Source organism: Hyla sarda, chromosome 5 (genome assembly GCF_029499605.1).
Source record: "Hyla sarda isolate aHylSar1 chromosome 5, aHylSar1.hap1, whole genome shotgun sequence".
In the NCBI taxonomy this organism is placed as follows: Eukaryota; Metazoa; Chordata; class Amphibia; order Anura; family Hylidae; genus Hyla; species Hyla sarda.
In genome coordinates this window covers 66,650,928-66,678,738 of record NC_079193.1, presented here as the reverse complement: position 1 = coordinate 66,678,738, position 27,811 = coordinate 66,650,928, and the positions used below count along the sequence as shown (strand labels likewise).

Here is a 27,811-nt window from a genome sequence, read left to right as displayed (position 1 = left end):
ATTCATTATCAATTAACTTATATTAATTATTACAGTAGTAAAACCTTTGTTTGACATTGACAGGTATTGCAAACATGTCTACTTTTATTTGCCAAGCAGAACAACCCTCCAGTTCCATAAAGATAACACTTATAGAAGCTATCCTTTCTCCCAGTGAATTGCAGCAATTCCATACAAACACAATCATAGCTTATAAAGAATTAGGAAGCAGAAATTCTTAACCTACACTGCCCAACTCTGCTCAGAACATAGGAGGACATGTATCAATAATGGTGTAGCAATGTGTGATTTTATGTATGTTTTTTTGCGTCAAATGGAGCATATTTGCGCCAAAATTATCAATTGTCGTACGCAAGTTTGTAATTTTGGCACAAATGTAGCCCTACAAAAGGCGCAGACCCCAGAATTCCAGGCAGTAAATCTGACTTTGGGACGTTCTATTGTTGTAGCTATTTTCTCTGTCACTTTATTCATGGTGTAGATTTGCGCCTAAATGAAGGTATTTGCGCCTAAACTTGCGCCAAATCGAAAAGTCGCAATTAATGAATTCCAGGCCAAAGAATGATTGTAACTGAAATCCCGTCTAACAAAGTGAAATCAGTGATTTTGTTCTAAACCATTTGGCGCAATTGTTTGTCGCAAAAAGTTACATAAAAGGAAATTTGAGACAAATCACAGTAAAAAAAACAGGGTAAAATCCTTCATACATACCCCCATAGAGTGGAACTAAAGTAAACACCCGACAGGACAATGAAATGATCTGCCTTCTGCTGAGCACCACACTGTCATTGTCAGGAAAGGAATGGACTTGTCATGTAATTGTGTCTAATAGAAAATGTCTTTGTTACACCATTCCACGGATCTAGGGCTTCCAATGATAAAGTGAGCTGATGGGAACAGTTATATACATAAAAAAAAAAAAAAAAAAAATATATATATATATATATATATATATATATATATGATAAGAAGAAAATTGTGAATGTATTTACTATAATCCCTTGGCCATTTTAGTTGTATCAGGTAAAATTCATCAGATCACAGGTCAAATACAACTAAATGCCTTAGCAATTCTAAACTTTTACATGCTAGTGTATGCTAGAAGGAATGTGACAGTCATTGGACAGAGTGTGTGGGTGACCAGAGTCTCAGAATGTATAATGATGATAGGGATAGTAGTTTCCTGTCGTCATTGGAAAGTTCTCTATAATAAGTGGTTTGAGTGGCCTTACGAGCTCTTCCACGCTCCACTGGGTTGGCACTGTGAAAGGAGGCTGCACAAATGATGTGGTAGTTCACAAATGTTATTCAAGAGGAGATTTGAAGGTCCTCACTTAATTTGTACAAACATAGATAGAGAATAAAAGATCACAAATCGGTGAGTGCTGCTTTGCTGTTAATCTGAAAGCTGGGCACCTCTTATTTGTCCTTATTCAGATCAGAAAGTGAAGCTGCACCTGGTCGAGCAGTGCCGACTACTGTGATATTTGTTTTAGACAAACAATGGTGGTGTTGATCTCCTGGGACACACTCTGTGTAGTGTCGTGCCTGGTGTCATTTTTGGTTGCCCATGATGGTCAGGTGCAAGGATGAAGTAAAAAGAATCCCGGCACTCGTATAATGTTGAAGCAATTCTTTTCGTTTATTTGCAGCATAAACTGTAGAACATATATCGCAGCACGCGTTCCGGCGGAACGCGTGCTGCGTTATATGTTCTACAGTTTATGCTGCAAATAAACAAAAAGAATTGCTTCAACATTATACGAGTGCCGGGATTCTTTTTACTTCTATTGGATCTGCTAATCCCTGGCACCTATCTACGCACAGTGCCGACCTGTATATACCAGGTGCAAGGATAAGACCAGAATCAACAGGAGGTACAGTCTCCGAAACAGGCAAACAATTGGGCTGGAAACCAGAGGGCTACAAATCTGGTGTGTTCTAAGGTATCTGGAGCTTGTTTTCTTTGGTCCATTTGGTCTTTATCTCTAGAGCAGATCCTAGATGTTTGTTTCACAGCTTTTATGGAAAGTCTTTATTCACTACTGAACACCAAGGCGGAGATTTATCAAAACCTGTCCATAGGAAAAGTTGCCGAGTTGCCCATAGCAACCAATCAGATGGCTTCTTTCATTTTTTCGAAAAAAAAAACTCTGAAAAAGGAAAGAAGCCATCTGATTGGTTGCTATGGGCAACTCGGCAACTTTTCCTCTGGACAGGTTTTGTTGAATCTCCCCCCAAGTGTGCAGGTCTTGAGAGTTTACAGCCTGGTAGTCACAGAGTACTTGGCCTGGCCCTAAGCCCATTGAGGTCATAGTGTCTTGTTATGAGGCCCTTTCTTAACTTATCTCAAAAAGCTTAATTTCCTCTTTCTGTCCTTCAGTTTCTCTCCTCTAAGGCTTGGGACCAAGTTGAAGTGATGCCCCAAGTATTGGCCCAAGCTATTCTGGACTTACAAGGAAAAAGATTAGTGCACTCCTTTCCCATCCACTACACTAGACTCCACTAACTTCCTTCCCTCTGGAAGTTTCCTAGCTATGAGTGCATCTTAACCCTTATGCTCCCAGCCATACCCCGTACATTTACAACAGCATAAACAGTATAAAGCATGGTAAAACCATTATAAAACATTATAACTGCAATAGGAGGACGCTTGTTAAGAGTTTTCTAGTACAAGAAATTCTCCAACCTTCACTAAAGAGAAAGTGTCACCAAATTATTATTCTTTTTTTATTATCTCATTCTTTGTTTCGTACACTATTGTGGGGCAGCCATATTGCCTGAGCTTCTGTACTGTTATCTGCATCACCTTATCTATCTGCAGAACCTTATCTATATACTGGTGTCACCTTTCATGGTAATCCTGCCTGTGATGACAGTCAGGAGACTGCTGTAAAGCAGTCTACACATCTTGAAGTGTTAGCTTATTATTAGGCTTAGTGGCCAGAGAGAATACTGCAAGATTTCAGGATTATTTTATGAAATACTGAAATGGGAACTGTCAGATACAAAAACTTTTGATATATTGTAAAGCATGTATAACCAATAGGTTTTGCAATTGCTTTCATTTGAAAATTTTCAGTATTTCATACTAAAAAAGCCAGTCACACATACTAGTCCTGCTGTGTCCATGCGTCATCACCTATGTCATGGACACACTTCCTTGATTGACAGCTGTGAGCGAAGGGATCACAGTTGGAGGAAAAATCCTCCCACTGTCAGCTTGTGTCCCGCTACTGTCAGAGAGGACAAGCTGGGAGTTGTAGTTTTGCTAATGCTAGGGGAGATGTGAGCAGACAGCATAATGAGGGAGGGGGCGGAGACCTGCACAGTGAGGCCACACCCCCTCCTTTTGAGAGGAATTCAGACTAGTGAGCTAAGTTAAAGGGGTTCTCCGGTGCTTACACATCTTATCCCCTATCCAAAGGATAGGGGATAAGATGCCTGATCACGGGGGACCTCCGTGATCTTGCACGCGGCACCCCGTTTGTAATCAGCCCCGGAGCGTGACAGCTAATCAGTCCCCGGAGCGTGACAGCTATCACGCCCCCTCCCGTAGGCTTGCATTGAGGGGCGGAGCGTGACGTCACACGGGTGCAGAGGCGTGACGTCAAACGCCATCGGCCCGGTGGTCGCCCGTAATCAGACCAGGAGCGGACATGCTCTGGGGACTGATTACAAACGGGGTGCCGCATGCAAGATCACGGGGGTCCCCAGCAGCGAGACTCCCGCGATCAGGCATCTTATCCCCTATCCAAAGGATAAGATGTGTAAGCTCCGGAGAACCCCTTTAAAAGTGTAATAAAAAAATAAATAAAGGGGCTAGACACATAAAAATTAGATGTTCATGGTCAGGATTAGGTACTGAGTGATATTTAAAAAAAAAATGTTTGTTTGTTGGATCTGACGGGTACACTTTAAGTATACTTACATAAAAAATACTTATATAATTTTGACTGAATTAACAGATTGGCAAGAACTACCACCTGCAAAATAGGGTGTGAATACTAGGCCCATGGGGTGAAAAGGGAGAACAAGTACCTAAATCATATTTGGAGGTGGGGGGGGGGGGGTGATTATTGTATTGTACATATCATACATATATGATTGTACATAGATGTTTATTTAGTCCTTGTCCATTGCTCATGTTTTCTTCATATTTCAATGTTTAATGTTTTCTTTAATCTAGGTATTACAGATAAAGTCAAAGTCAATGTCTGTAACCTTGTTAATCATTTACATTATGTGGCCTGTGTGTGAAGTTCTGCCTGTGATACATCTACTAAGAATTACAGCAGATTCTGCTCAACCTGGGAATGTTAATTGTCTGATTATTGCATTAAAATGTACAAATAAATATACGAATGCATAAGGGAAACCTTAGTAGTTTGCACAGTTAGCAATGGTAACATTTACACATAACAGATTATACCGACTGTTGCTTTCTATATTTTTTGTCTATATAATTATTATTAAATAAAAAAAAAACACTGGAAAACCAATCTTTTCATTGTGGAAGAATAGCGGAAACACTTTTTAGGCAAAACTGGAATTTCTATTTATTTCTTTTTAAATATGCCTCTAAAAATAATAATTTAGCTGTGTTACAAACTCTATAACTCTGCCCTGGGTTTTTCTTCCTATGTCGGCTAGTAATGCCTTTAGCTCTCCTGTCCCTTGAAACTGTCCCTAAGAAGTAACTTAGATCAGCTGGGTTCACATTACAGAATCTCCAGCCGGAAATATTCCGGCTAAAGATTCCGTCTGCTGTGGGCGCTGATCAGTCAGCTCTCAGATAGACGGCAATGCATATCTGAGCAGATTCTGCTGAAAGAATAACCTTTATCATTCTTTTGGCAGAGTCTGCAATTTGAATTCAGCAGTATCCCATTAAAAACAATAGGAGGCTGCTGCAATGGAATTTCCAAGCTGAATTTTTTTGCTTGGAAATTCTGTAATGTGAACCCAGCTTAACAGTTAAAGGGGTGCTCCACTGGCCCAGTGTTTGTAAGATTTTGTTCCGAATGCTGGGTGCAGGCTGCGGGGGTAGTGACGTCACGACCACAGCCCCTGTGAGGTCACACCACGCAGCCGCCATGCCCCCTCCCATAGACTTGCATTGAGGGGGCGTGGTGTGACCTCACAGGGGCCATGGCCGTGAAGTCACGACCCCCGCAGCCCGCACCCAGCGTTCGGAACAAAATGTTATGAACCCTGGGCCAGTGGAGCACCCCTTTAAATCAGTTGAAGTTATTATTAGGGTGTCTTTTAGGTCACAAGAAAATAATGGAGTCAATAATGTCTTCTTTGTCCATCATCAACATCACCTCTCTTTGTAGTTCCCTATAGTACACCTCAGTTCAGTGCCCGATTTATTATAGTCTGGGAGCGAAAAACCAGAAAATCTCAATGTTTCGATACAAGAAGTTTTGTAGCAACAAATGCCATGATTTTTTCTTCCCATATTAAACTTCCTTCTAGATAAATATAGCTTCCTCACAGGTTGAAAAAATATACACTAGCAGGACAGGAGGGCTTCTGTCCTGCTCGTGTATATTTTGAAAACCAAGAGTAATAACCTATATTCCTCTAGCCCTCCACCACAGCATTCCCTTCTCTCTACTTCCGCTTTACAATCCTCCATCAAATAAAAATGCAAGGAATGAAAAATTAGGTACCATTATTTCTTCCATGTATACCACCTATTATATGGAAAATGTCCCTCCATTGTTTTAGGGATTACATTTCCTCCTTACAAAATGACATAAACTCCCCCACTATTTGTCCGCCAGGATAGTTGCATAAAAAATGTCCCTTCTTACGTAATTCCTGTGCATTTTAGGAAAGCTGTAGGTATACCAAGGTGGACCCAAAGTTTCTACTTGTTTTTTAAGGGGGAAAAACTCCCAAAAAAAACCGCCAATTCTGCCGTATGGCTTTTTTTCAGCCTAAAGACACTGCAGCCAGATGTTATCTGTAAATCTCAAAATTCTTTTTCCACTTTGCGTTTTTCAGTTTGGCTTTTATTTTTTTTTTTTATCCTTTTGGCATTTTTTCACTCTTTTTTTAGCTCCTGGGCAGTTTTGCAAAGTTGCAGCATGTTGAGCCAATGGCTTTTTTCCCCTGAAATCTTGGCATTTTTCTCCCACAGAAGTCTATGGGAGTGAAAAAACGCCATGTGGGTTTTAACTTTGGCATTTTTTCAGGCGGTTTTTAATTCTTTTTTGGACTTTAAGGATCCAAAATAGTGATGGAGATACCTTTTTTAATAAAATTTCATAGGATACCATTAAAAAATAAAAAAGATACAGTAGTGAAGGAAAAAACTGTATCTAACAAAATGTATCTTTTTTATAACAAATTTTTTTTATAAATTTTTAAAACTTGGATCAATTTATGTGTGCGGGCAGGGCACTAAAAATGTAGCCGACAATAATAAAAATGTAGTGTGTGTGTGTTTATTACTTTTATTTCTTTCTTTCTTTTTTTTTTTAGGTAGTACTACTACTCCCAGCATGGAACACGCTGTTCCATGACGGGAGTAGTAGTACCTGTACTAATTGACAGACCACCCGGGTCTGTTGCGATACTTCTGTATAATTTATAGATGCGGCAGGCTTCTCTTCTATGGTCCCCTGCACTGACCTATATATACACCTATTCATATTTCCCGCAGAGAGCTGTGATTGGCCAGATGGTTCCAGCCAATCACAACTCTCTGTGGGAAATATGAATAGGTGTATATATACGTCAGTGCAGGGGACCATAGAAGAGCGGCCGCATCTATACATTATACAGGAGGATCACAGTGGGTTTCAGAAGTTACACTCGCTGCGATCTGTCTATTAATGCAGGTACTACAGCTCCCAGCCTGGAGCAGAGTGTGCTCCATGTTGGGAGTAGTAGTACCTGCAATTAAGTACAGATCACAGCGGATATCACTCCTGACACCCGATGCGATCGTCCTATCTACTGCAGAGATGTGGAGCGGCTCTATACAGCTCTCGCATCACTGCACTATACTCCGGCCATATTTCCCTCTGAGGGCAGTGATTGGCTGAAACTATCCGGCCAATCCCCACTCTGTTCGGAAAATATGAATGAGTGATCATTCACAGCACTGGCCGGCCGGAGTACAGAGCAGAGATGTGAGCGCTGTACAGAGCCGCTCCGCATCTCTGCTATATTATGGACAATTGCATCGGGTGTCACGACACCCGGAGCGATATGTCTATTAGTACAAGTACTACTACTCCCAACATGGAACAGTCTGTTCCATGCTGGGATTAGTAGTACTACCTAAAAAAAAATTACAAAAATTGAGAGAAAAAAAAAGTTAAACACTAATACACACTTTATTAAAAATTAATTAAAATGTTGTTATAAATTTTTTTTTTTTTTTTTGTGTACAAAAAAAAAACGCCAAGGGGGCCGAAAATGCTATTTCCACTCAAATGCAAAAAACGCAAGAAAAACGCAAGAAAAAAAAAGCCAAACAATGTTTTTTTCTTGCGTTTTTTTGGGCCACAAAAAATCAAGTAGAAAGCTTGCCTCAGGCACTTGCAGTCTACACTTCTTGACTTCATTTGGGCAAAGAAACATCATTGCATTCTGAGATCGGTTGTGTTGCTAATAAATCGTCAGGGGGCCTTACTGTTCCCGATGTTTATAAATATCACTTGATTGTTCATCTGCAGGTTTTCTTCTTGGGAAACTCTACAATCCTACAACAAATGACTGAGATAGAGAATAGTGTTTTACCCTAACTCCTTACTTCGGCCTGCCGTTCTTTACCCCTCCTAGGTTCAATGGCTTTTACACAAGATATTTGGACCTCTAGTACAAAACAGGTTCCTCTCTCTTCCCATAAAGACCTCTTTCATACTCCTCTGCTGTATAGTCTGACTTCAGGTAAAAAAACAACTTCTGTAAATTACTGTCACTGACAAAAGACAAGTTCAAAAAGTTCTATAGACTTTCTAAAACAAGCCATTTATGCTTGTTATATGTACAACTTTCTTCTTAGGAATCCATTTAGGGGACAGTGGATGCCAGATTTTGTTGAGCCTACACAAACCTTCATGCCTAGCCATGTTTTATAAAGAATTCCAGCACAATTTCCGATATAAATTGTAAACTGCTTCTGTATCGGTCCCACTATAATAGGTGTCGGTCCACTTTAAGGGTTTAATTAGTGAGTGTTAAAGAAACTAAATTAAATTATTATTATTATTGTTCCCACAAAGTCCTTAATTCTTCATTAAGTGAAGTTGAATCTGCTTAAACAGAAGATCGGATTAAAAAGACCAGACTATGTTCCAAAGACGTCAGGTCGCCTCTGTCCCACTGTGATTACTACCTCGGTACAGTTACATATAATCTCTTCTGTAATTATTTGGTAATTCACAAGTCATTATGTCAAAATCATGTTTTTTTCCTTCACCCTCAATAAGGAATAGGCCTTGATGGTTGCTGTTGTTTTTAAGTGGTTGGGGGTAGTCTTAGGGCTCTATAACACGATTTTTACCCAAACAAGCTGATACCTCCCTGTGTAATATAGCCAATGATCAGCCAACGAACGAGCAAACGCTTGTTTGTCTGTTGATCTCTTGGTTTTAACCTGGCAAAAAAAACATTTGTCAGCTGTACATCTCCCCATGATATAGGAGGTGTGTTTAGCTTACTAAAGGGGCCTGATCTATAAGATCGGGCCTTTTGATAGACCTCTGGAGTCTATCACTGTGTCAGAGCCTGAGTCCACTAAAGGATCCTCTGGTTGACCTGTCCTATCCTACACACAGTATATTCATCTTGTTTATACACCTAGAGACATCCATGGACCCTATAGATGGAGGTTGATAACCTAGGTGTCATTCTCCAACAAAGAAAGGCTGCCTATATACAGTATTTATGATGGTGCTATAGACCTGAGATAGAAAGTCATACAGTATACCCATTCATATCTGGAAAAATTTATGAAAAGGGAAGTTTTTGTAACTTTTTATCATTCTTCATTCCTTTACAGTGATAAAACATGATGGGGGAGATTTATCAAATCTTGTCCAATGGAACAGTGGAGAATTTACCAAGAGCAACCAATCAGATTCCTCCCTTTATTTGGTTGTTATCGGTAACTGTTGATTTGCCCAATATTTGATAGCACAATATATAACTTTCCTAAGTTTTTTGAATTTTAATATATATTTCATATGCTTTATTTTCTATTTAACTCATTGTATACTATTTTACTTTTCTAGGTTGGGGGGGGGGGGGGGGGGTTACATGTTCAAGGGTCTTAATTTTCCCAGACCCATATTGACCTAAACATCATACAGAAACTTGATGGACCCCATTATAGAGCAATAAGGTCAATCGGATGCCATTGGTATTCACTACTCAATAAAATCAGAACGCTGATATTATTAGCCACAGCAGAGCCTAAAATATTTTTTATATACTTTTTAAATTGTAATAATTGAGAAAGAATATGATAATACAACATTACTACATTGCCTTTCATACATGCGGCAGACCTCTCTCCTATTGTTAACATGAATGGCTGATTTCATCTTCCTGGTATAAATAGGCTGCTAGGAATGTGCTGTATGAACATCCCTCAGTCCATCCCTTTGAAGAAGGTATTAGGTTATAGTTAAATGTTTTATTTCTCTCCCAGGAAAGAGCTGCTGACCAAACAAAAGCCCAAGAAAACATCCGGCTAGCTGATGTCACTAGCCCCGGGTTTCTATTATTGGTTACTCCATCAATGACCTCTTAATAGCTAGTTCTATTTATATACCATGAAGAGAGGCTAAGAAGAGAGGCAAAGCACCCTGATGAAGGGCCTTTTCCCGAAACGTACGATGGGGTGCGTTTGTAGGTTATAAGTTACAGGTACTATAACAGTAATTCACTTTTGCATTACTATTATGCTTTGTTGTTATACATTTTTATATAGCATTGTATTTTGACTGTGGTACTTCTAGCTGTTTTTTTGTACGGGAATCATCTTAATGCACCAGTTTTACATACCATCATTATTTGTATTTGGGTTAAATTTCCAAAATGTTATGCACTTGCACCGTATCTTTCTTTTGGCCATAATATGCCACAAATTTTGGATAAGCACTGTCTTAAGCACCTTAGCCTCAATGCTGAAATTTAATATCTGCAACTTTGTACCCGCTATATAATTTGCCTCCCATTTGCCTTTCCATGTTTTTATATGATTTTATGATATTTTGCTCATGTAATAACATTTTTATGACTTTCTTTTTTTGTCTCTTGGGGGTGAGACTTTTTCTTTTAGGTGCTATAAGAAGAGAGTATTGTATATGAATAGAACAAGCTTTTAAGAGGTTTTTGTTGGAGCTACCAATAATAGATGCCGGGGGCTAGTAACATTAGCTGGCCGGATGTTTTCTTGGGCTTCTGCTTGGTCAGCATCTCTTTTTTTGGGGGGGAGAGAAATGGAATTTAACTATAACCTAATAACTCCCTCAATAGGATGTACTGGGGAATGTTCATACAGCACATTCCTGACAGCCTATATATACCAGGAAGATGAAAAGAGTCACACATGTAGACTATAGGAGAGAGGTCTCTTATATATGACAGTCTCTGTAGTGATGTTGTATTATCTTATTCAGTTTCAATGATTATTACTTAAAAAGTGTATAATAATATGTTGTTTTTTTTTTTTTTTTTTTTCTTCACACTGTGCTGTCAAGCTTTCTGTTTTACAGCTTCATCTAATGGAGAGAAAAAAAAACGAACATGATGCCGTGCTGGTTTTATTGAGTAGTGGACATCAGGGTCAATCTTTCTTTCTTGGGGTAATACAATCTTTCTTTCTTTTGTATTCCCCACACATATTTGTTATAAGCTCAAACTATTGGTATCCATGCTCTCCTCTTAGCGCGATCCACTTCCTTTTGAAGCAGATTTAAAATAACATAGATAGCATTTGTATTTATACACACACCTCAGAACTAAGTTTGTATCAGCGCCTCTCCCCTACTATGTACTGGCGTCTTTTAATGTTGAAAAAGGCCATTGGACTACTTCAGAAAGCAGGTCATTTGTGTTTGCTACCTCTGTACCCCCTGTAGCTACAACCTTGGTCTTTGACCTCCCTTTATGCAGCATGAAAATGCATTTTCATTTGTGGTTCTGCCTCCATCTGCCCCTTCTTAATGCAAAATTTAGCAGTTTTCCCTACTTGCAGACAGCAGATTGGCTTGTCAAGTAATCTTACATTGACTGCTAAAGAATTCCCATGATTGGGCAAAACCCTTACTCCGCGATACCACATGGAGCCGAAACCACGCCTCCATGTATTCACCAATGTGGTACGATTTCCCTTACCCAACATTTTTCTATTATAATTGCAGCTATATTATCTTGGGCTATTATCATTGCTGCATAATCCTGTTATACTGTTATGTCCCCTGATGAACCCCCTTATGGATACATAAAAAGGGAGGAAACACTTCGGGACATAATGTGTTGCTTGTAATTTAATAATATATATTTTATTTTTGTGGCAGTTTTGTGGGGTAGCATTGGCCTAATTTGCTCGGTCTGAGACCCTATTTGTCATAACTACACCAGATTGCCTCAGTAACCCTATTTTGACTTTGAGTTGGAGTCTCACCTATTGTTTGTCTTTTTGCAATTAAACGCATACCTAATGATTTTAATGTTTTACTAGAGCTTTTTCAAAAATTCTGTTATACTCAATTGAGCCCTGCTTGTAGTATCTACATCTATTAGTTTCTGTGACTTTTTGAGGCGAACCATCAGATTACGTAAAACAGGAATATGTCCAATGAAATATTCACATGTCGGATTGTACATGTTGAACCTGACACAGAATTCACACTGCTGTACATACCACAGCGGCAGGAAACAAGATGAATAATCCCCTTGAATCCGTGACATATCAAAGTGTAAACTGCCGCAGAACTCCAGGGGTTTTACTTCAGATTTCTACCACGGATTCTATTTCAAGTTTGTAGATGATTTTTCCAGTGGACAGAAATGCATTCTGGGGACTTAGATTAAGACCCATTTGCTCATAGTAAGATTTTCAAATAGTCTAAACGGTGCAATAAATATCATATGTATCTACCACAGTTAGGATTCTATCAGTGTTTAGTAGAGGATTCTTTGTGTAAATTGGGATACAAACCACTGACATTCCGCTGGCAATGCGTGCACAGTGAATGGGGAATTCTCATATTCACATGTTGTGAAGAAATATACACAGAATAATGAACAGGCTACATATTGCAAAATTCAACATTGCCTCAGATTTCATATAAAAAAAACTGGAATAACTACATGATGGTCTGCAAGCCAATAAATGGCAGAAATTCCAATTGCAACTTTGGACTTCAGCTGTAGATATTTAGAAAAATCTATGGCAAATGTATAGAGTGAACATGGTCTTATATATTCAGATTTATTAGTATGCAAAAATTACATTTGGAGGTTAAAGTTCAGTTTAAATATTGGAGAAAAAAGTCAAAGGAAATGCATTTCACTATATTTATTAACGTCATGGGACAAACATAAGTCAAAGTTTGCCTATTTTCCCTTATTTTTGTTCCCCCCCCCCCCCCCCACCCCCTTTCCTGGTTTTTATTTTTATCACAATTTTACTATTTATGAATTTTTTCTTACCATTTTTGGCATCTTTTTTGGCTGTAATTTTTGATTTTTAACAGGGAGGTTAAAAACTTTTTTGTGTTATTTGATCCACCTAGACACACTTTGGTGCCAAAGTTTTCTAGACATATGAAAGCACATTCATACATATAAGGGAAATAAGAAAAAAATTTACAATAAAATAAGGGGAAAAAAGGAAGATTAGTAAAGGACCCCATATATTGTTCCCCACACACTGGTGCTTCCATCCACCAGCTGTACAGAGAACTGCAGTGAGGACTTATTTACTTTAATCGAGTTTTACTGGCTTAAGTTACCGCCGTTTAACAGAGAGTCCATTTGATAGAATTATCTTACTGTTACGCCGAGCGCTCCGGGTCCCTGCTCCTCCCCGGAGCGCTCGCTTCTCTCTCGCTACCGCAGCGCTCCGGGCAGCTCCACTGACCCGGTGCGCTGCGATACCGTCTCCAGCCGGGATGCGATTCGCGATGCGGGTAGCGCCCGCTCGCGATGCGCATCCCGGCTCCCGTACCTGACTCGCTCTCCGTCTGTCCTGTCCCGGCGCGCGCGGCCCCGCTCCCTAGGGCGCGCGCGCGCCGGGTCTCTGCGATTTAAAGGGCCACTGCGCCGCTGATTGGCGCAGTGGTTCCAATTAGTGTGTTCACCTGTGCACTCCCTATTTATACCTCACTTCCCCTTCACTCCCTCGCCGGATCTTGTTGCCATTGTGCCAGTGAAAGCGTTTCCTTGTGTGTTCCTAGCCTGTGTTCCAGACCTCCTGCCGTTGCCCCTGACTACGATTCTTGCTGCCTGCCCCGACCTTCTGCTACGTCCGACCTTGCTTCTGTCTACTCCCTTGTACCGCGCCTATCTTCAGCAGTCAGAGAGGTTGAGCCGTTGCTAGTGGATACGACCTGGTCACTACCGCCGCAGCAAGACCATCCCGCTTTGCGGCGGGCTCTGGTGAAAACCAGTAGTGACTTAGAACCGATCCACTGGCACGGTCCACGCCAATCCCTCTCTGGCACAGAGGATCCACTACCTGCCAGCCGGCATCGTGACAGTAGATCCGGCCATGGATCCCGCTGAAGTTCCTCTGCCAGTTGTCGCCGACCTCACCACGGTGGTCGCCCAGCAGTCACAACAGATAGCGCAACAAGGCCAACAGCTGTCTCAACTGACCGTGATGCTACAGCAGCTACTACCACAGCTTCAGCAATCATCTCCTCCGCCAGCTCCTGCACCTCCTCCGCAGCGAGTGGCCGCTTCTGGTCTACGACTATCCTTGCCGGATAAATTTGATGGGGACTCTAAATTCTGCCGTGGCTTTCTTTCCCAATGTTCCCTGCACTTGGAGATGATGTCGGACCAGTTCCCTACTGAAAGGTCTAAGGTGGCTTTCGTAGTCAGCCTTCTGTCTGGAAAAGCTCTGTCATGGGCCACACCGCTCTGGGACCGCAATGACCCCGTCACTGCCTCTATACACTCCTTCTTCTCAGAAATTCGAAGTGTCTTTGAGGAACCTGCCCGAGCCTCTTCTGCTGAGACTGCCCTGTTGAACCTGGTCCAGGGTAATTCTTCCGTTGGCGAGTACGCCGTACAATTCCGTACTCTTGCTTCAGAATTATCCTGGAATAATGAGGCCCTCTGCGCGACCTTTAAAAAAGGCCTATCCAGCAACATTAAAGATGTTCTGGCCGCACGAGAAATCCCTGCTAACCTACATGAACTCATCCATCTTGCCACTCGCATTGACATGCGTTTTTCCGAAAGGCGTCAGGAGCTCCGCCAGGATATGGACTTTGTTCGCACAAGACGTTTTTCTCCCCGGCTCCTCTCTCCTCTGGTCCCCTGCAATCCGTTTCTGTGCCTCCCGCCGTGGAGGCTATGCAGGTCGACCGGTCTCGCCTGACACCTCAAGAGAGGACACGACGCCGCATGGAGAATCTCTGTCTGTACTGTGCCAGTACCGAACACTTCCTGAAGGATTGTCCTATCCGTCCTCCCCGCCTGGAAAGACGTACGCTGACTCCGCACAAAGGTGAGACAGTCCTTGATGTCTACTCTGCTTCTCCACGTCTTACTGTGCCTGTGCGGATATCTGCCTCTGCCTTCTCCTTCTCTACTATGGCCTTCTTGGATTCCGGATCTGCAGGAAATTTTGTTTTGGCCTCTCTCGTCAACAGGTTCAACATCCCAGTGACCAGTCTCGCCAGACCCCTCTACATCAATTGTGTAAACAATGAAAGATTGGATTGTACCATACGTTTCCGCACGGAGCCCCTTCTAATGTGCATCGGACCTCATCACGAGAAGATTGAATTTTTGGTCCTCCCCAATTGCACTTCCGAAATCCTCCTTGGACTACCCTGGCTTCAACTCCATTCCCCAACCCTGGATTGGTCCACTGGGGAGATCAAGAGTTGGGGGCCCTCTTGTTTCAAGGACTGCCTAAAACCGGTTCCCAGTACCCCTTGCCGTGACTCTGTGGTTCCCCCTGTAACCGGTCTCCCTAAGGCCTATATGGACTTTGCGGATGTTTTTTGCAAAAAACAAGCTGAGACTCTACCTCCTCACAGGCCTTATGATTGTCCTATTGACCTCCTCCCGGGCACTACTCCACCCCGGGGCAGAATCTATCCTCTGTCCGCCCCAGAGACTCTTGCTATGTCGGAGTACATCCAGGAAAATTTAAAAAAAGGCTTTATCCGTAAATCCTCCTCTCCTGCCGGAGCCGGATTTTTCTTTGTGTCCAAAAAAGATGGCTCCCTACGTCCTTGCATTGACTACCGCGGTCTTAATAAAATCACGATAAAGAACCGCTACCCTCTACCCCTCATCTCTGAACTCTTTGATCGCCTCCAAGGTGCCCACATTTTTACCAAACTGGACTTAAGAGGTGCTTATAATCTCATCCGCATCAGAGAGGGGGATGAATGGAAAACGGCATTTAACACTAGAGATGGACACTTTGAGTATCTGGTCATGCCCTTTGGCCTGTGCAACGCCCCTGCCGTCTTCCAAGACTTTGTTAATGAAATTTTTCGTGATCTCTTATACTCCTGTGTTGTTGTATATCTGGACGATATCCTGATTTTTTCTGCCAATCTAGAAGAACACCGCCAGCATGTCCGTATGGTTCTTCAGAGACTTCGTGACAATCAACTTTATGCCAAGATAGAGAAATGTCTGTTTGAATGCCAATCTCTTCCTTTCCTAGGATACTTGGTCTCTGGCCAGGGACTACAAATGGATCCAGACAAACTCTCTGCCGTCTTAGATTGGCCACGCCCCTCCGGACTCCGTGCTATCCAACGTTTTTTGGGGTTCGCCAATTATTACAGGCAATTTATTCCACATTTTTCTACCGTTGTGGCCCCTATCGTGGCTTTAACCAAAAAAAATGCCAATCCCAAGTCTTGGCCTCCTCAAGCGGAAGACGCCTTTAAACGGCTCAAGTCTGCCTTTTCTTCGGCTCCCGTGCTCTCCAGACCTGACCCATCTAAACCCTTCCTATTGGAGGTTGATGCCTCCTCTGTAGGAGCTGGAGCGGTCCTTCTACAAAAAAATTCTTCCGGGCATGCTGTTACTTGTGGTTTTTTTTCTAGGACCTTCTCTCCGGCGGAGAGGAACTACTCCATCGGGGATCGAGAGCTTCTAGCCATTAAATTAGCACTTGAGGAATGGAGGCATCTGCTGGAGGGATCAAGATTTCCTGTTATTATTTACACCGATCACAAGAACCTCTCCTATCTCCAGTCTGCCCAACGGCTGAATCCTCGCCAGGCCAGGTGGTCTCTGTTCTTTGCCCGATTTAATTTTGAAATTCACTTTCGGCCTGCCGATAAGAACATTAGGGCCGATGCTCTCTCTCGTTCCTCGGATGCCTCGGAAGTCGAACTCTCTCCGCAACACATCATTCCTCCTGACTGCCTGATCTCCACTTCTCCAGCCTCCATCAGGCAAACTCCTCCAGGAAAGACCTTCGTCTCTCCACGCCAACGCCTCGGAATCCTCAAATGGGGTCACTCCTCCCATCTCGCAGGTCATACAGGCATCAAGAAATCTGTGCAACTCATCTCTCGCTTCTATTGGTGGCCGACTCTGGAGACGGATGTCGTGGACTTTGTGCGAGCCTGCACTGTCTGTGCTCGGGATAAGACTCCTCGCCAGAAGCCCGCTGGTTTTCTTCATCCTCTGCCTGTCCCCGAACAGCCTTGGTCTCTGATTGGTATGGATTTTATTACAGACCTACCCCCATCCCGTGGCAACACTGTTGTTTGGGTGGTCGTTGATCGATTCTCCAAGATGGCACATTTCATCCCTCTTCCTGGTCTTCCTTCAGCGCCTCAGTTGGCTAAACAATTTTTTGTACACATTTTTCGTCTTCACGGGTTGCCCACACAAATAGTCTCGGATAGAGGCGTCCAATTCGTGTCAAAATTCTGGAGGGCTCTCTGTAAACAACTCAAGATTAAATTAAACTTTTCTTCTGCATATCATCCTCAATCCAATGGACAAGTAGAAAGAATTAACCAGGTCTTGGGTGATTATTTACGACATTTTGTTTCCTCCCGCCAGGATGATTGGGCAGATCTTCTACCATGGGCCGAATTCTCGTATAACTTTAGAGTCTCTGAATCTTCCTCCAAATCCCCATTTTTCGTGGTGTACGGCCGTCACCCTCTTCCCCCCCTCCCTACTCCCTTGCCCTCTGGTTTGCCCGCGGTAGATGAAGTAACTCGTGATCTTTCCACCATATGGAAAGAGACCCAAGTTTCTCTTTTACAGGCTTCATCTCGCATGAAAAAGTTTGCCGATAAGAAAAGAAGAGCTCCCCCCATTTTTGCTCCCGGAGACAAGGTATGGCTCTCCGCTAAATATGTCCGCTTTCGTGTCCCCAGTTACAAACTGGGTCCACGCTATCTTGGTCCCTTCAAAGTCTTGTGCCAAATTAATCCTGTCTCTTACAAACTTCTTCTTCCTCCTTCTCTCCGTATTCCTAATGCCTTTCATGTCTCTCTTCTTAAACCACTCATCATCAACCGTTTCTCTCCCAAATTAGTTTCTCCCACTCCTGTCTCCGGTTCTTCTGACGTCTTCTCAGTGAAAGAGATACTGGCCTCCAAGACAGTCAGAGGAAAAAAGTTCTTTTTGGTGGATTGGGAGGGCTGTGGACCTGAAGAGAGATCCTGGGAACCTGAGGACAACATCCTAGACAAAAGTCTGCTCCTCAGGTTCTCAGGCTCTAAGAAGAGGGGGAGACCCAAGGGGGGGGGTACTGTTACGCCGAGCGCTCCGGGTCCCCGCTCCTCCCCGGAGCGCTCGCTTCTCTCTCGCTACCGCAGCGCTCCGGGCAGCTCCACTGACCCGGTGCGCTGCGATACCGTCTCCAGCCGGGATGCGATTCGCGATGCGGGTAGCGCCCGCTCGCGATGCGCATCCCGGCTCCCGTACCTGACTCGCTCTCCGTCTGTCCTGTCCCGGCGCGCGCAGCCCCGCTCCCTAGGGCGCGCGCGCGCCGGGTCTCTGCGATTTAAAGGGCCACTGCGCCGCTGATTGGCGCAGTGGTTCCAATTAGTGTGTTCACCTGTGCACTCCCTATTTATACCTCACTTCCCCTTCACTCCCTCGCCGGATCTTGTTGCCATTGTGCCAGTGAAAGCGTTTCCTTGTGTGTTCCTAGCCTGTGTTCCAGACCTCCTGCCGTTGCCCCTGACTACGATTCTTGCTGCCTGCCCCGACCTTCTGCTACGTCCGACCTTGCTTCTGTCTACTCCCTTGTACCGCGCCTATCTTCAGCAGTCAGAGAGGTTGAGCCGTTGCTAGTGGATACGACCTGGTCACTACCGCCGCAGCAAGACCATCCCGCTTTGCGGCGGGCTCTGGTGAAAACCAGTAGTGACTTAGAACCGATCCACTGGCACGGTCCACGCCAATCCCTCTCTGGCACAGAGGATCCACTACCTGCCAGCCGGCATCGTGACACTTACCTTTCTCTGTAGAAAATAATAAAGACTACTAAGAAAGTGGCTTCAGTTTGCATTCAGGAAACAAATCAACAATAAAATAAATCTGTACATAAGGTGTCCATAGCCTTGAGAATTTTGCCATCTTACCTTTTCTTGATCGTGTGAAGAATTTAATTCCACCAGGTGAGGTAGATTGGTTGGAGGATGTAGAGTCTTTGGAAGAAGATCTGAAGATGCCACTAAAGCTCATCCGCCGAGGTGACCGAGGAGGTGACTCCTGGTGTGGGAACGGAAACACAGTTTTCGGGGATCCAGGGCTGTATTTTGATTTCACTGGTGCTGACATTGGACTAGATGGTCTGTTTTGTAGAGCTCTTGGAAAAAAGCTTTTTGAAGGGCTTCCCGTACTGCTGGGCTCTTCAGTCTAATGGAAGAAAAAAAACATTTATAAAATTCAGCTGAAAAGATTAAATGTTTCCATCTACAATAAAGGGTATTATGGTACTTTTTTTTTTAAGAGGATGGAACCAGGGGGATGAGGGGGGGGGGGGGGGAACATTACATAAAACCTAAACTTATTCTTAAACATGTCCCCCACCTGTAGCCTTGAAACTTATAGATTGTAGGCCTTGTGGGCAGGGCCCTCTCTCCCTCTATATCAGTCTGTCATTTACTGTGTCATATCCATGTTGTGTATTTTAACCCATATCAATTGTATAGATCACTGGAAAAAGAGGTGCTATTAAAATAAATATAAACTGTAATACATTGGTTAAGCTAGGCTGTGACCAATCACTGTCCTCAGTTATCTCTTGATTGGCCATTGATTGGCTGCAGCATCATGTGATCAGTATACAATGCAAGCTTCTAAATGTTAGATTTTAGGGTTGAATACAGCTTTTATTTGTTTTTAACCCTGAACCAAGTCTTTTTTAATATCCTGTAAAACCCCTGTAATATTTATATAAGGTACTTGTATTGATTATTTGAACAAACTGGATATTTTGACTATTCTGTTTTGTCATTGCAAAAAGCTCATGGGACTACCAGCACCAGTGATAAACTACACGAGATCCTGGCAGCCTATGTTTGATGCTCCTGTAGCAACACAACCGGAGAAATGAAGCATTTCACATTGAAACCAAAGGCCTTTATGGCCGGGTTAACACAATGTAGTTTCCAACCAGACAAAACCCAGCCGGAGATTAAAAATGTGGCCAGTGCCATCCCCATAGACGGCAATGTCTGCGGAGTGGATTCCGCAATAATATTGAGCAGGTTCAATGTTCTTGCGGAATTATTTGAACAGAAATTCCTGTCAGAAATTCCGACCAGAAAATTCCGCCAGGTAAATGCTAACGGAAAACTCATTCACCTGCATGTTACCTTCATACAGCAAAATTTCTGACCAAAATTCCTGAGTGGAATTCCGGTGTTAAAGAAGTAGTCCAGGATTGGAAAACTTATTGTGGTGTCCCGGTACCGCATCCTATACGGTGCCTATATGTCTGTGGGTCCCCATAGCCAGAGTCCCTAGGACGTAGGGGTCCACGTTGTATAGCCTGCCCTTGTCACCTCTATTCCATATAGTAAATCAGTAGTTTACTCAAGGTTTATGTAAATATAGTGATATACATGTAAATAAATGGTTAATTACCTGCACGTAGCGTACCAGGACCTGTGGATCACATGACTAGGTGAACTCTATGGTATTTCTGCTTTGGGACCTTTGGAGGTCCTTATGACGTATGTAATCCCATCATACCGCGTAACAGTGAATGACAGATATTCGGACCAATCAGATTCACCCCGCCTCCTGCCCATATAAGGGAGCGGCGGCCATTGTTCTCTCTCTTGTTCCTGCGCAGCCAAGCACTAAGCATCTCTCTCTTGTTCCTGGGCTGGCAAACGAGGAGGATCTGCGCAGCTATTATCGCAGTGAGTTAGGCCTGAGCCTTGCGGCAACAGCTGAATCTATTCAGAATCGTGAGTGTATCAATCCCAAGCACTCTGCAAGATCACCGGACCTTATCTATCCCCTAAATACGGATGGATCTGTAATAATTATCCTAAATTCAGAGACTTGTAATAATACTCAAGGTCCGCAACAACTGTCAGTCACTGAGCAATATAGAGACTGTTTATATAAGACTGTCACTGTGCATTGGATTTACCGCAAGCACTTAAGTAAAGTTATTCAAGTTCAAGTTCAACTTCCTTGTGGACCTTCAGTCATTTCATGCACCTGTCGTTACTGGGAAGGGCGGCGATAGGCCGGAGAATTACCTCAGCATACTAGCCCTCAGCCTGGCGTCACGAACTATCGGGTTAATATTAACCCCTCATATACCGAAACAACATCCCCACTACTATACACCCCCCAAGGCGTACCACATTATCACCTATCATAAGAATAGGGGATATGTTTCAGATTGCGGGGGGTCCGACTGCTGGGACCTCCCGCGATCTCCCGTACGGGGCCCCGGCTCTCAGGCCAGATAGTGAGTGTTTACCACCGCACGAAGGGACGGCCTTCATGTTGGACCCACATCGATCAGCTATAGTTATCTCCTATTCTGTGGACAGGAGATCATTTTTTAAAACTTGGCTTAACCCTTCTAATGCTGGAGCTGTTGACAGGTTTAATTTAAAGGAACACTCTGGACAAAGCAGGTATTCTTTGTTATACCTCATTGACAGCCAGAAGGGGTGCTACCTGATATGAATTCTTGGCCCTTTGAGCTAGGCCTAGCACACTGTATACAGTGGGGAAGCTTTATCAAAACCTGCGCAGGTGAAACATTGACCAGTTCTGCATATCAACCAATGAGATTTTCAGAGGCATTTTTAAAACCTAGAAACAAAACACAATCTGATTGGTTGTTATGAGCAACTGGTCCACATATCCTCTGTTCAGGTTTCCACCAGTATACTTTGGGCAGGAATATTCTTATATTAAATGATCATGCCACATGTATTTATAATGCAGCAGTCTAATTTTAAGTGAATAAATGGCAACTAATGAAAACTGAAGTATCTGGCAATCACATTGACAAGAATTTGCTGTTGATATGTTGGTATGTGCCATTTCTTCATAGTCTGCGGTTTTATGTTTTCCCTTGCTCTTTATAAAAATACTGGCAACTAAACAAAGTGAGGAAATGCCTAGTCAGAGCCCATCCATTGTATTGTGCTGCACCGTGTACCCATAGAAACTGTTTCCTAATCCAGTTGTAATGTGCTTTTGTGCAGTAACCAATTTATAAGAGGAAAACATCATGGAAGGTTTTTAGTGATATAAATAAATGTATTTGCTCAGTGTGCATTACCTTACGGGCAGCATTTTTCTCTGAACTGTCCAAGTCTCCATCCAGAAAGGGCATAGCAAAGGAGCTAAGATCCTATGGACGAGAAAAACAACAGTATTGATAATAGTGTTAGCAAAGCATAAATAACTAAATGTATAAAAAATGTCACAACAAAGACAACTTAGATAGGATTCACACAGGGACCCTGTAAAATATGGTTGTCCTGCTGGGAGCTGTAAATCACTTTCTATGTAGAGGACAGGAGCTTCTTCAGGGTCCTGTACAGTACACACAGTGTCCCACAAAAGTAAAATGGAGCCGCCCCCACCTGGTGTCCAAAGGGGCAGCTAACCCTGGAAGAGGTAAAGAGTACAGAACATGTAATACCTCCCTGTACTGTAGGGGGCGCTACCAGACAGACAGTCAGTGCATGCACTTTAGAAATACAGGGGTTTTACAAGTGAAATCTCCATTCTGTTTACTGGTCAGTTCTTCCAGCCTTTGACACATCTTGCAGATCTGGACTCTTTGTAGCATTATATGTTAAAGGGTACCTCTCATCAAATAAACTTTTGAAATATTTTAGATTAATGAATGTTGAATAACTTTCCAATAGCATGTTAATGAAAAATATGCTTCTTTCTATTGTATTTTTCCCAATCAGTCCTGTCAGCAAGCATTTCTGACTCATGCTGGAGTCCTAAACACTCAGAGCTGCCAGCCTGCTTTGTTCACAGCCAAACAGGCTGTGAACAAAGCAGGCTGGCAGGTCTGAGTGTTCTCCTTTGTGAACAAAGCAGACTGGCAGCTCGTAGTGTTTAGGACTCCAGCATGAGTCTGAAATGCTTGCTGCCAGGACTGGTAGGGAGACCCCTAGTGGTCATTTCTTCAAAGTGGAATATTAAATAGAAAGAAGCATATTTTTTAATAACATGCAATTGTAAAGTTATTCTGCATACATTAATCTATAATATATCAAAAGTTTTTTTGATGAGAGGTACCCTTTAAGTATGACTTCACGTTACAATGGTCCAGAAAAGATCATTCTATGTTAAAAATATTGTATGTTGAGGGATCAACTTTATTATAACTGGGCTCTATTCACTTCAATGGAACGGAACTACAATACCAAACACAACCTACGGACAACAAATGGGTTTTCCTAATCCTACATAACCCCTTTCATGGACCCCGCCTACCTTCCTGTCAATAAATAATGAAAAACAAGAGACGTGTGAAAACAAAAAAGAAGCCTACCGTATATACTCGAGTAGAAGTCGAGTTTTTCAGCATGATTTTTCGTGCTGAAAACGCCCCCCTCGGCTTATACTCGAGTGAACTCTCTGCCTGTCAATCTCTTCTCAGTGGTCTTCAACCTGCGGACCTCCAGATGTTGCAAAACTACAACGCATGCTGGGAGTTGTAGTTTTGAAACATCTGGAGGTCCGCATGTTGAAGACCACTGCGGCCTTTGTCATCATCCAGACCCCCCCCCCCCTTAAGTTTTCTACTCACCTCCCCTCGGTGGGAAGGAAGGGTGAGCTGGTACGGGCCATCTATGCTGCAGGGACCGTCCGGTGGGGAGAGTTAGTTGTTCCGGGCTGTTCATTTTCACCGGGAGGCCCTCTTCTCCGCTCCGGGCCCAGCCCCGGACTAGTGACGTTGCCTTGACGAAGGCGCACAGGGACGTCCGTGCGCAAGAACGTCCCTGTGCGTCGTCGTCAAGGCAATGTCACTAGTCCCGGGCTGGGCTCGGAGTGGAGGTGAGTAGAAAACTAAAGGGGGGGGGGGGGTTTGGATGATGACGAAGGCCGCAGTGGTTTTCAACCTGCGGACCTCCAGATGTTTCAAAACTACAATTCTCAGCATGCCCGGACAGCCGATGGCTGTCCGGGCATGCTGGGAATTGTAGTTTTGCAACATCTCGAGGTCCGCAGGTTGAATACCACTGATGAAGGGATTGACAGGCGGTGATGATGAAGGGGGGGAATGATGATGGGGTGATGATGACGGGGGTCTGGATGATGACGGGGGTCTGGATGATGACGGGGTGATGATGACGGGGGGGAAATGACAGGGTGATGATGAGGGGGTGTTAATGACAGGGGTCTGGATGATAACAGGGGGGGATGATGACATGGGGGGATGATAACAAGGGGGGATGATGACATGGGGGGATGATGTATTTCCCACCTTAGGCTTATAGTCGAGTCAATAACTTTTCCTGGCTTTTTGGGCTGAAACTAGGGGCCTCGGTTTATATTCGGGTCGGCTTATACTCGAGTATATACGGTAAATATTTGCAGGGATCTGTATTGTAGCCAGATTCCATTTAGTGCACATAACCCTAGTTCTAAATTGTATAGAGCTGTAAAACGCCGCCCATCGAAATCTGTTGGTTCTGTATCTTCCCAGCACTTCGATAGCAGTGAAATATTCTGGAGTCTTGGTATTCCACTTTATTCTTACAGTCTACAACCTCTGAGACTGTATCCTACCGATTATCCTTCAACTGGTAAAACTGGATTATCCCTTTAAGAATAAATTGTTGTATTTATACATAGTACATAGTATTACTATTTTTACTACTACAATGTTTATCATAAAAGAATCTCCTATTTTATATCTACTAATATTGCTGAGTCACTGCGCCAGAAAGTTACAGAGTATTATGAGGACACGCTGAGTACTATTCCACTTAGAACAACAACCCATGGATGATATTATTCCATAAACATATTTTGGTCAGAGGACCCAGCAGAAGTACATACTATCGGTAATCCTGGACAGACTTGTGTTGCAAGATTTTTATACCTGTGTTTATAGCATCACATCATTCTCCGTCACAGCTTCGTTCATATTTTTGTATCATGTGGGAACATGATGTGTGTGATATCAATGAAAATAAGACAAGGGCGACTGACTCTGTACCTCTCCTGTCTTACTTCCTTGTGTTCTTCTAGAATACAACTCAAAGAATTTGGTCCTTAGAATGCATCTTAATTACTACAGGTTTTGACTTGCAGAAAAAGCCCTGACAGATACCGTACTTTATATTGTCAACTCTTTTTGACCTATATTTATTTTCTTGCAGTGCAAGACTCTTAGACAGGGTTCACACTACGGAATATCCGCCCGGAGAAATTCCATGTGGACTTTCCGTGTACAGCAGGCGCCAACTGAATCAGTTCGGATCGCTTGGACATGGACCTTCTCCATAGACACTAATGCATTTCCGAGCTAATTCTAAATATCATCATTCTTTTGGCAAAGTCCGAAATTAGAATTTCCAGTAAGTGTGCAGTGTGTGTGCGGAGCCAACAGGAGGCTGCTGCACCAGAATTTAACCTCACATAAATTGCATAGCGTGAATGTAACTTCAGGGAAAAACTTATTGTCAGCAAAGATTTTTTCACAATATGAAACCTGTTGCTTATCTGTGTGGTTTTCCCAGTTGCTGTGCAAAATTTCTTTTATTGCGCACACCGCTTTGTAAATTTGCACAAATGACAGGAAGCCACTCACATTCCTATGCCTGCTGGTCACTGGAATACATTTTGCGCAATTGATACATTCAGTGCATTTGTCAACCACACCCCCATGGAAGTGTGCAACAAGGAACATTACTAAGTCAGTACAGGCAACTTATTATGCAAAATGAGATGATAAATTTGATGCAAGTCAATGGGCGAAATAAAAACACACTGGATGAGATTTATCAAACCCTTTGTAGAGGAAGAGTGGGGCAATTGCCCATTGTAACCAATCAGATTGCTTCTTTCATTTTTCAGAGGCCTCTTTGAAAATGAAAGAAGCAATCTGATTGATTGCTATCGGCAACTGTTCCACTCTTCCTCTACACAGGATTTGATAATTCCCCCCCCCCCCCCCAATATGCCCTACCCCAACTCATGAATATTCATGGCACCAATTTGCCAATGTGAGCATGACGTAGGGACCGCAGATCCAGGTAAGTGATATTTCATTGTAATCCAGTCCACCTGCACTATAACCTTGCATATTGGGTTTAGTTGGGGTGAACCCACTGTCAGTTTCCCTTAAAACCAGGGCCTATTTTTAGGCCAAAAACTTAAAAAAATCGCTAATAAATTGTGCAAACACTTTATAAATAGTGTAAAATGTGCCCAAAAAGTTTAAAAAAAACAATTGTACACTAAATGACAGGTGTCACGATTCGGCTTACAGGTTGTGGATCCACTGTGTCAGCGAGGGATTGGCGTGGACCGTGCTGGTGGACCGGTTCTAAGAGGGTACTGGTGTTCACCAGAGCCCGCCGCAAAGCGGGATGGTCTTGCTGCGGCAGTAGCAACCAGGTCGTATCCACTAGCAACGGCTCAACCTCGCTGACTGCTGAGAAGGCGTGGGACAGAAGGACTAGGCAGAGGCAAGGTCAGACGTAGCAGAAGGTCGGGGCAGGCGGCAAGGTTCGTAGTCAAGATGGATAGCAAGAGTTCAGGTAACACAGGCTTGGACAACACTAAACGCTTTCACTGGCACAAGGCAACAAGATCCGGCAAGGGAGTGCAGGGGCAGTGAGCAGATATAGCCAGGGAGCAGGTGGAAGCCAATTAAGCTAATTGGGACAGGCACCAATCATTGGTGCACTGGCCCTTTAAGTCTGAGAGAGCTGGCGCGCGCGCGCCCTAGAGAGCGGAGCCGCGCGCGCCAGCACATGACAGCAGGGGACCGGGACGGGTAAGTGACTTGGGATGCGATTCGCGAGCGGGCGCGTCCCGCTGTGCGAATCGCATCCCCGACGGCCATGTCAGTGCAGCGCTCCCGGTCAGCGGGACTGACCGGGGCGCTGCAGGGAGAGAGACGCCGTGAGCGCTCCGGGGAGGAGCAGGGACCTGGAGCGCTCGGCGTAACAGTGCCCCCCCCCTTAGGTCTCCCCCTTTTTTTGTCCGACAACTGCTTTACCTGGGACGAGGACACCGGGAGTGAATGGAGGGTTTCCTCAAAGGCAGGCAGTACAGCAGGAGTGGGAATGGGGAGGTAGGGCAGAGGGTGAAGCTTGGCACGGGGCAGGGTGACACAAGGACGGGGGCCATGAGGAGGCACTGAGGCTTGCCTGACGGGACTGGGAGGGGGGGAGAGGCATCTCTTGTGTCAAGCAGAGTCCCAGTTCTTGATCTCCCCGGTGGTCCAGTCAAGGGTGGGAGAATGAAGCTGGAGCCATGGCAGACCGAGGAGGACCTCAGAGGTGCAGTTGGGGAGGACGAAAAATTCAATCCTTTCGTGGTGGGGTCCAATGCACATTAAGAGGGGTTTTGTGCGGTAACGCACGGTGCAATCCAATCTAACTCCGTTGACCGCGGACATGTAGAGCGGCTTGAAGAGACGGGTCACCGGGATGCACAATTTATTCACCAAAGAATCCAAAAGGAAATTCCCAGAGGCACCAGAGTCCAAGCAGGCCACGGCTGAGAGGGAGGAGTTGGCTGAAGGAGAAATCCGCACGGGCACCGTGAGACGTGGAGAAGCAGACTTTGAACCAAGAGACGCCACACCCACGTGAGCTGGGTGCGTGCGTGCGTTTCCCAGACGTGGAGGACGAATAGGGCAATCCACCAAGAAATGCTCGGTACTGGCACAGTACAGACAAAGATTTTCTTCCCTACGGCGATTCCTCTCTTCCTGGGTCAGGCGAGACCGATCCACTTGCATGGCCTCCTCGGCGGAAGGCCCAGGCGTAGATTGCAAAGGATACTGTGGGAGAGGTGCCCAGAGATCTAAGTCTTTTTCCTGGCGGAGCTCCTGATGTCTCTCAGAAAAACGCATGTCAATGCGTGTGGCCAAATGGATAAGTTCTTGCAGGTTGGCAGGAATCTCTCGTGC

At 44.0% G+C, this 27,811-nt stretch overlaps 1 protein-coding gene across 1 annotated transcript in view; it reads right to left on the bottom strand.

Annotated features, from left to right (window-relative positions):
• PRKAG2 (protein kinase AMP-activated non-catalytic subunit gamma 2) overlaps positions 1-27,811 on the bottom strand; it is a 391,725-nt gene that overhangs the window by 229,536 nt on the left and 134,378 nt on the right. The window contains exons 2-3 of the mRNA XM_056519619.1: positions 21,974-22,045; positions 18,792-19,068 (exon numbers count right to left, since the gene is read on the bottom strand). Coding sequence (XP_056375594.1) covers positions 18,792-19,068; positions 21,974-22,045 — 349 coding nt within the window. The remainder of the gene's footprint in view (positions 1-18,791; positions 19,069-21,973; positions 22,046-27,811) is intronic.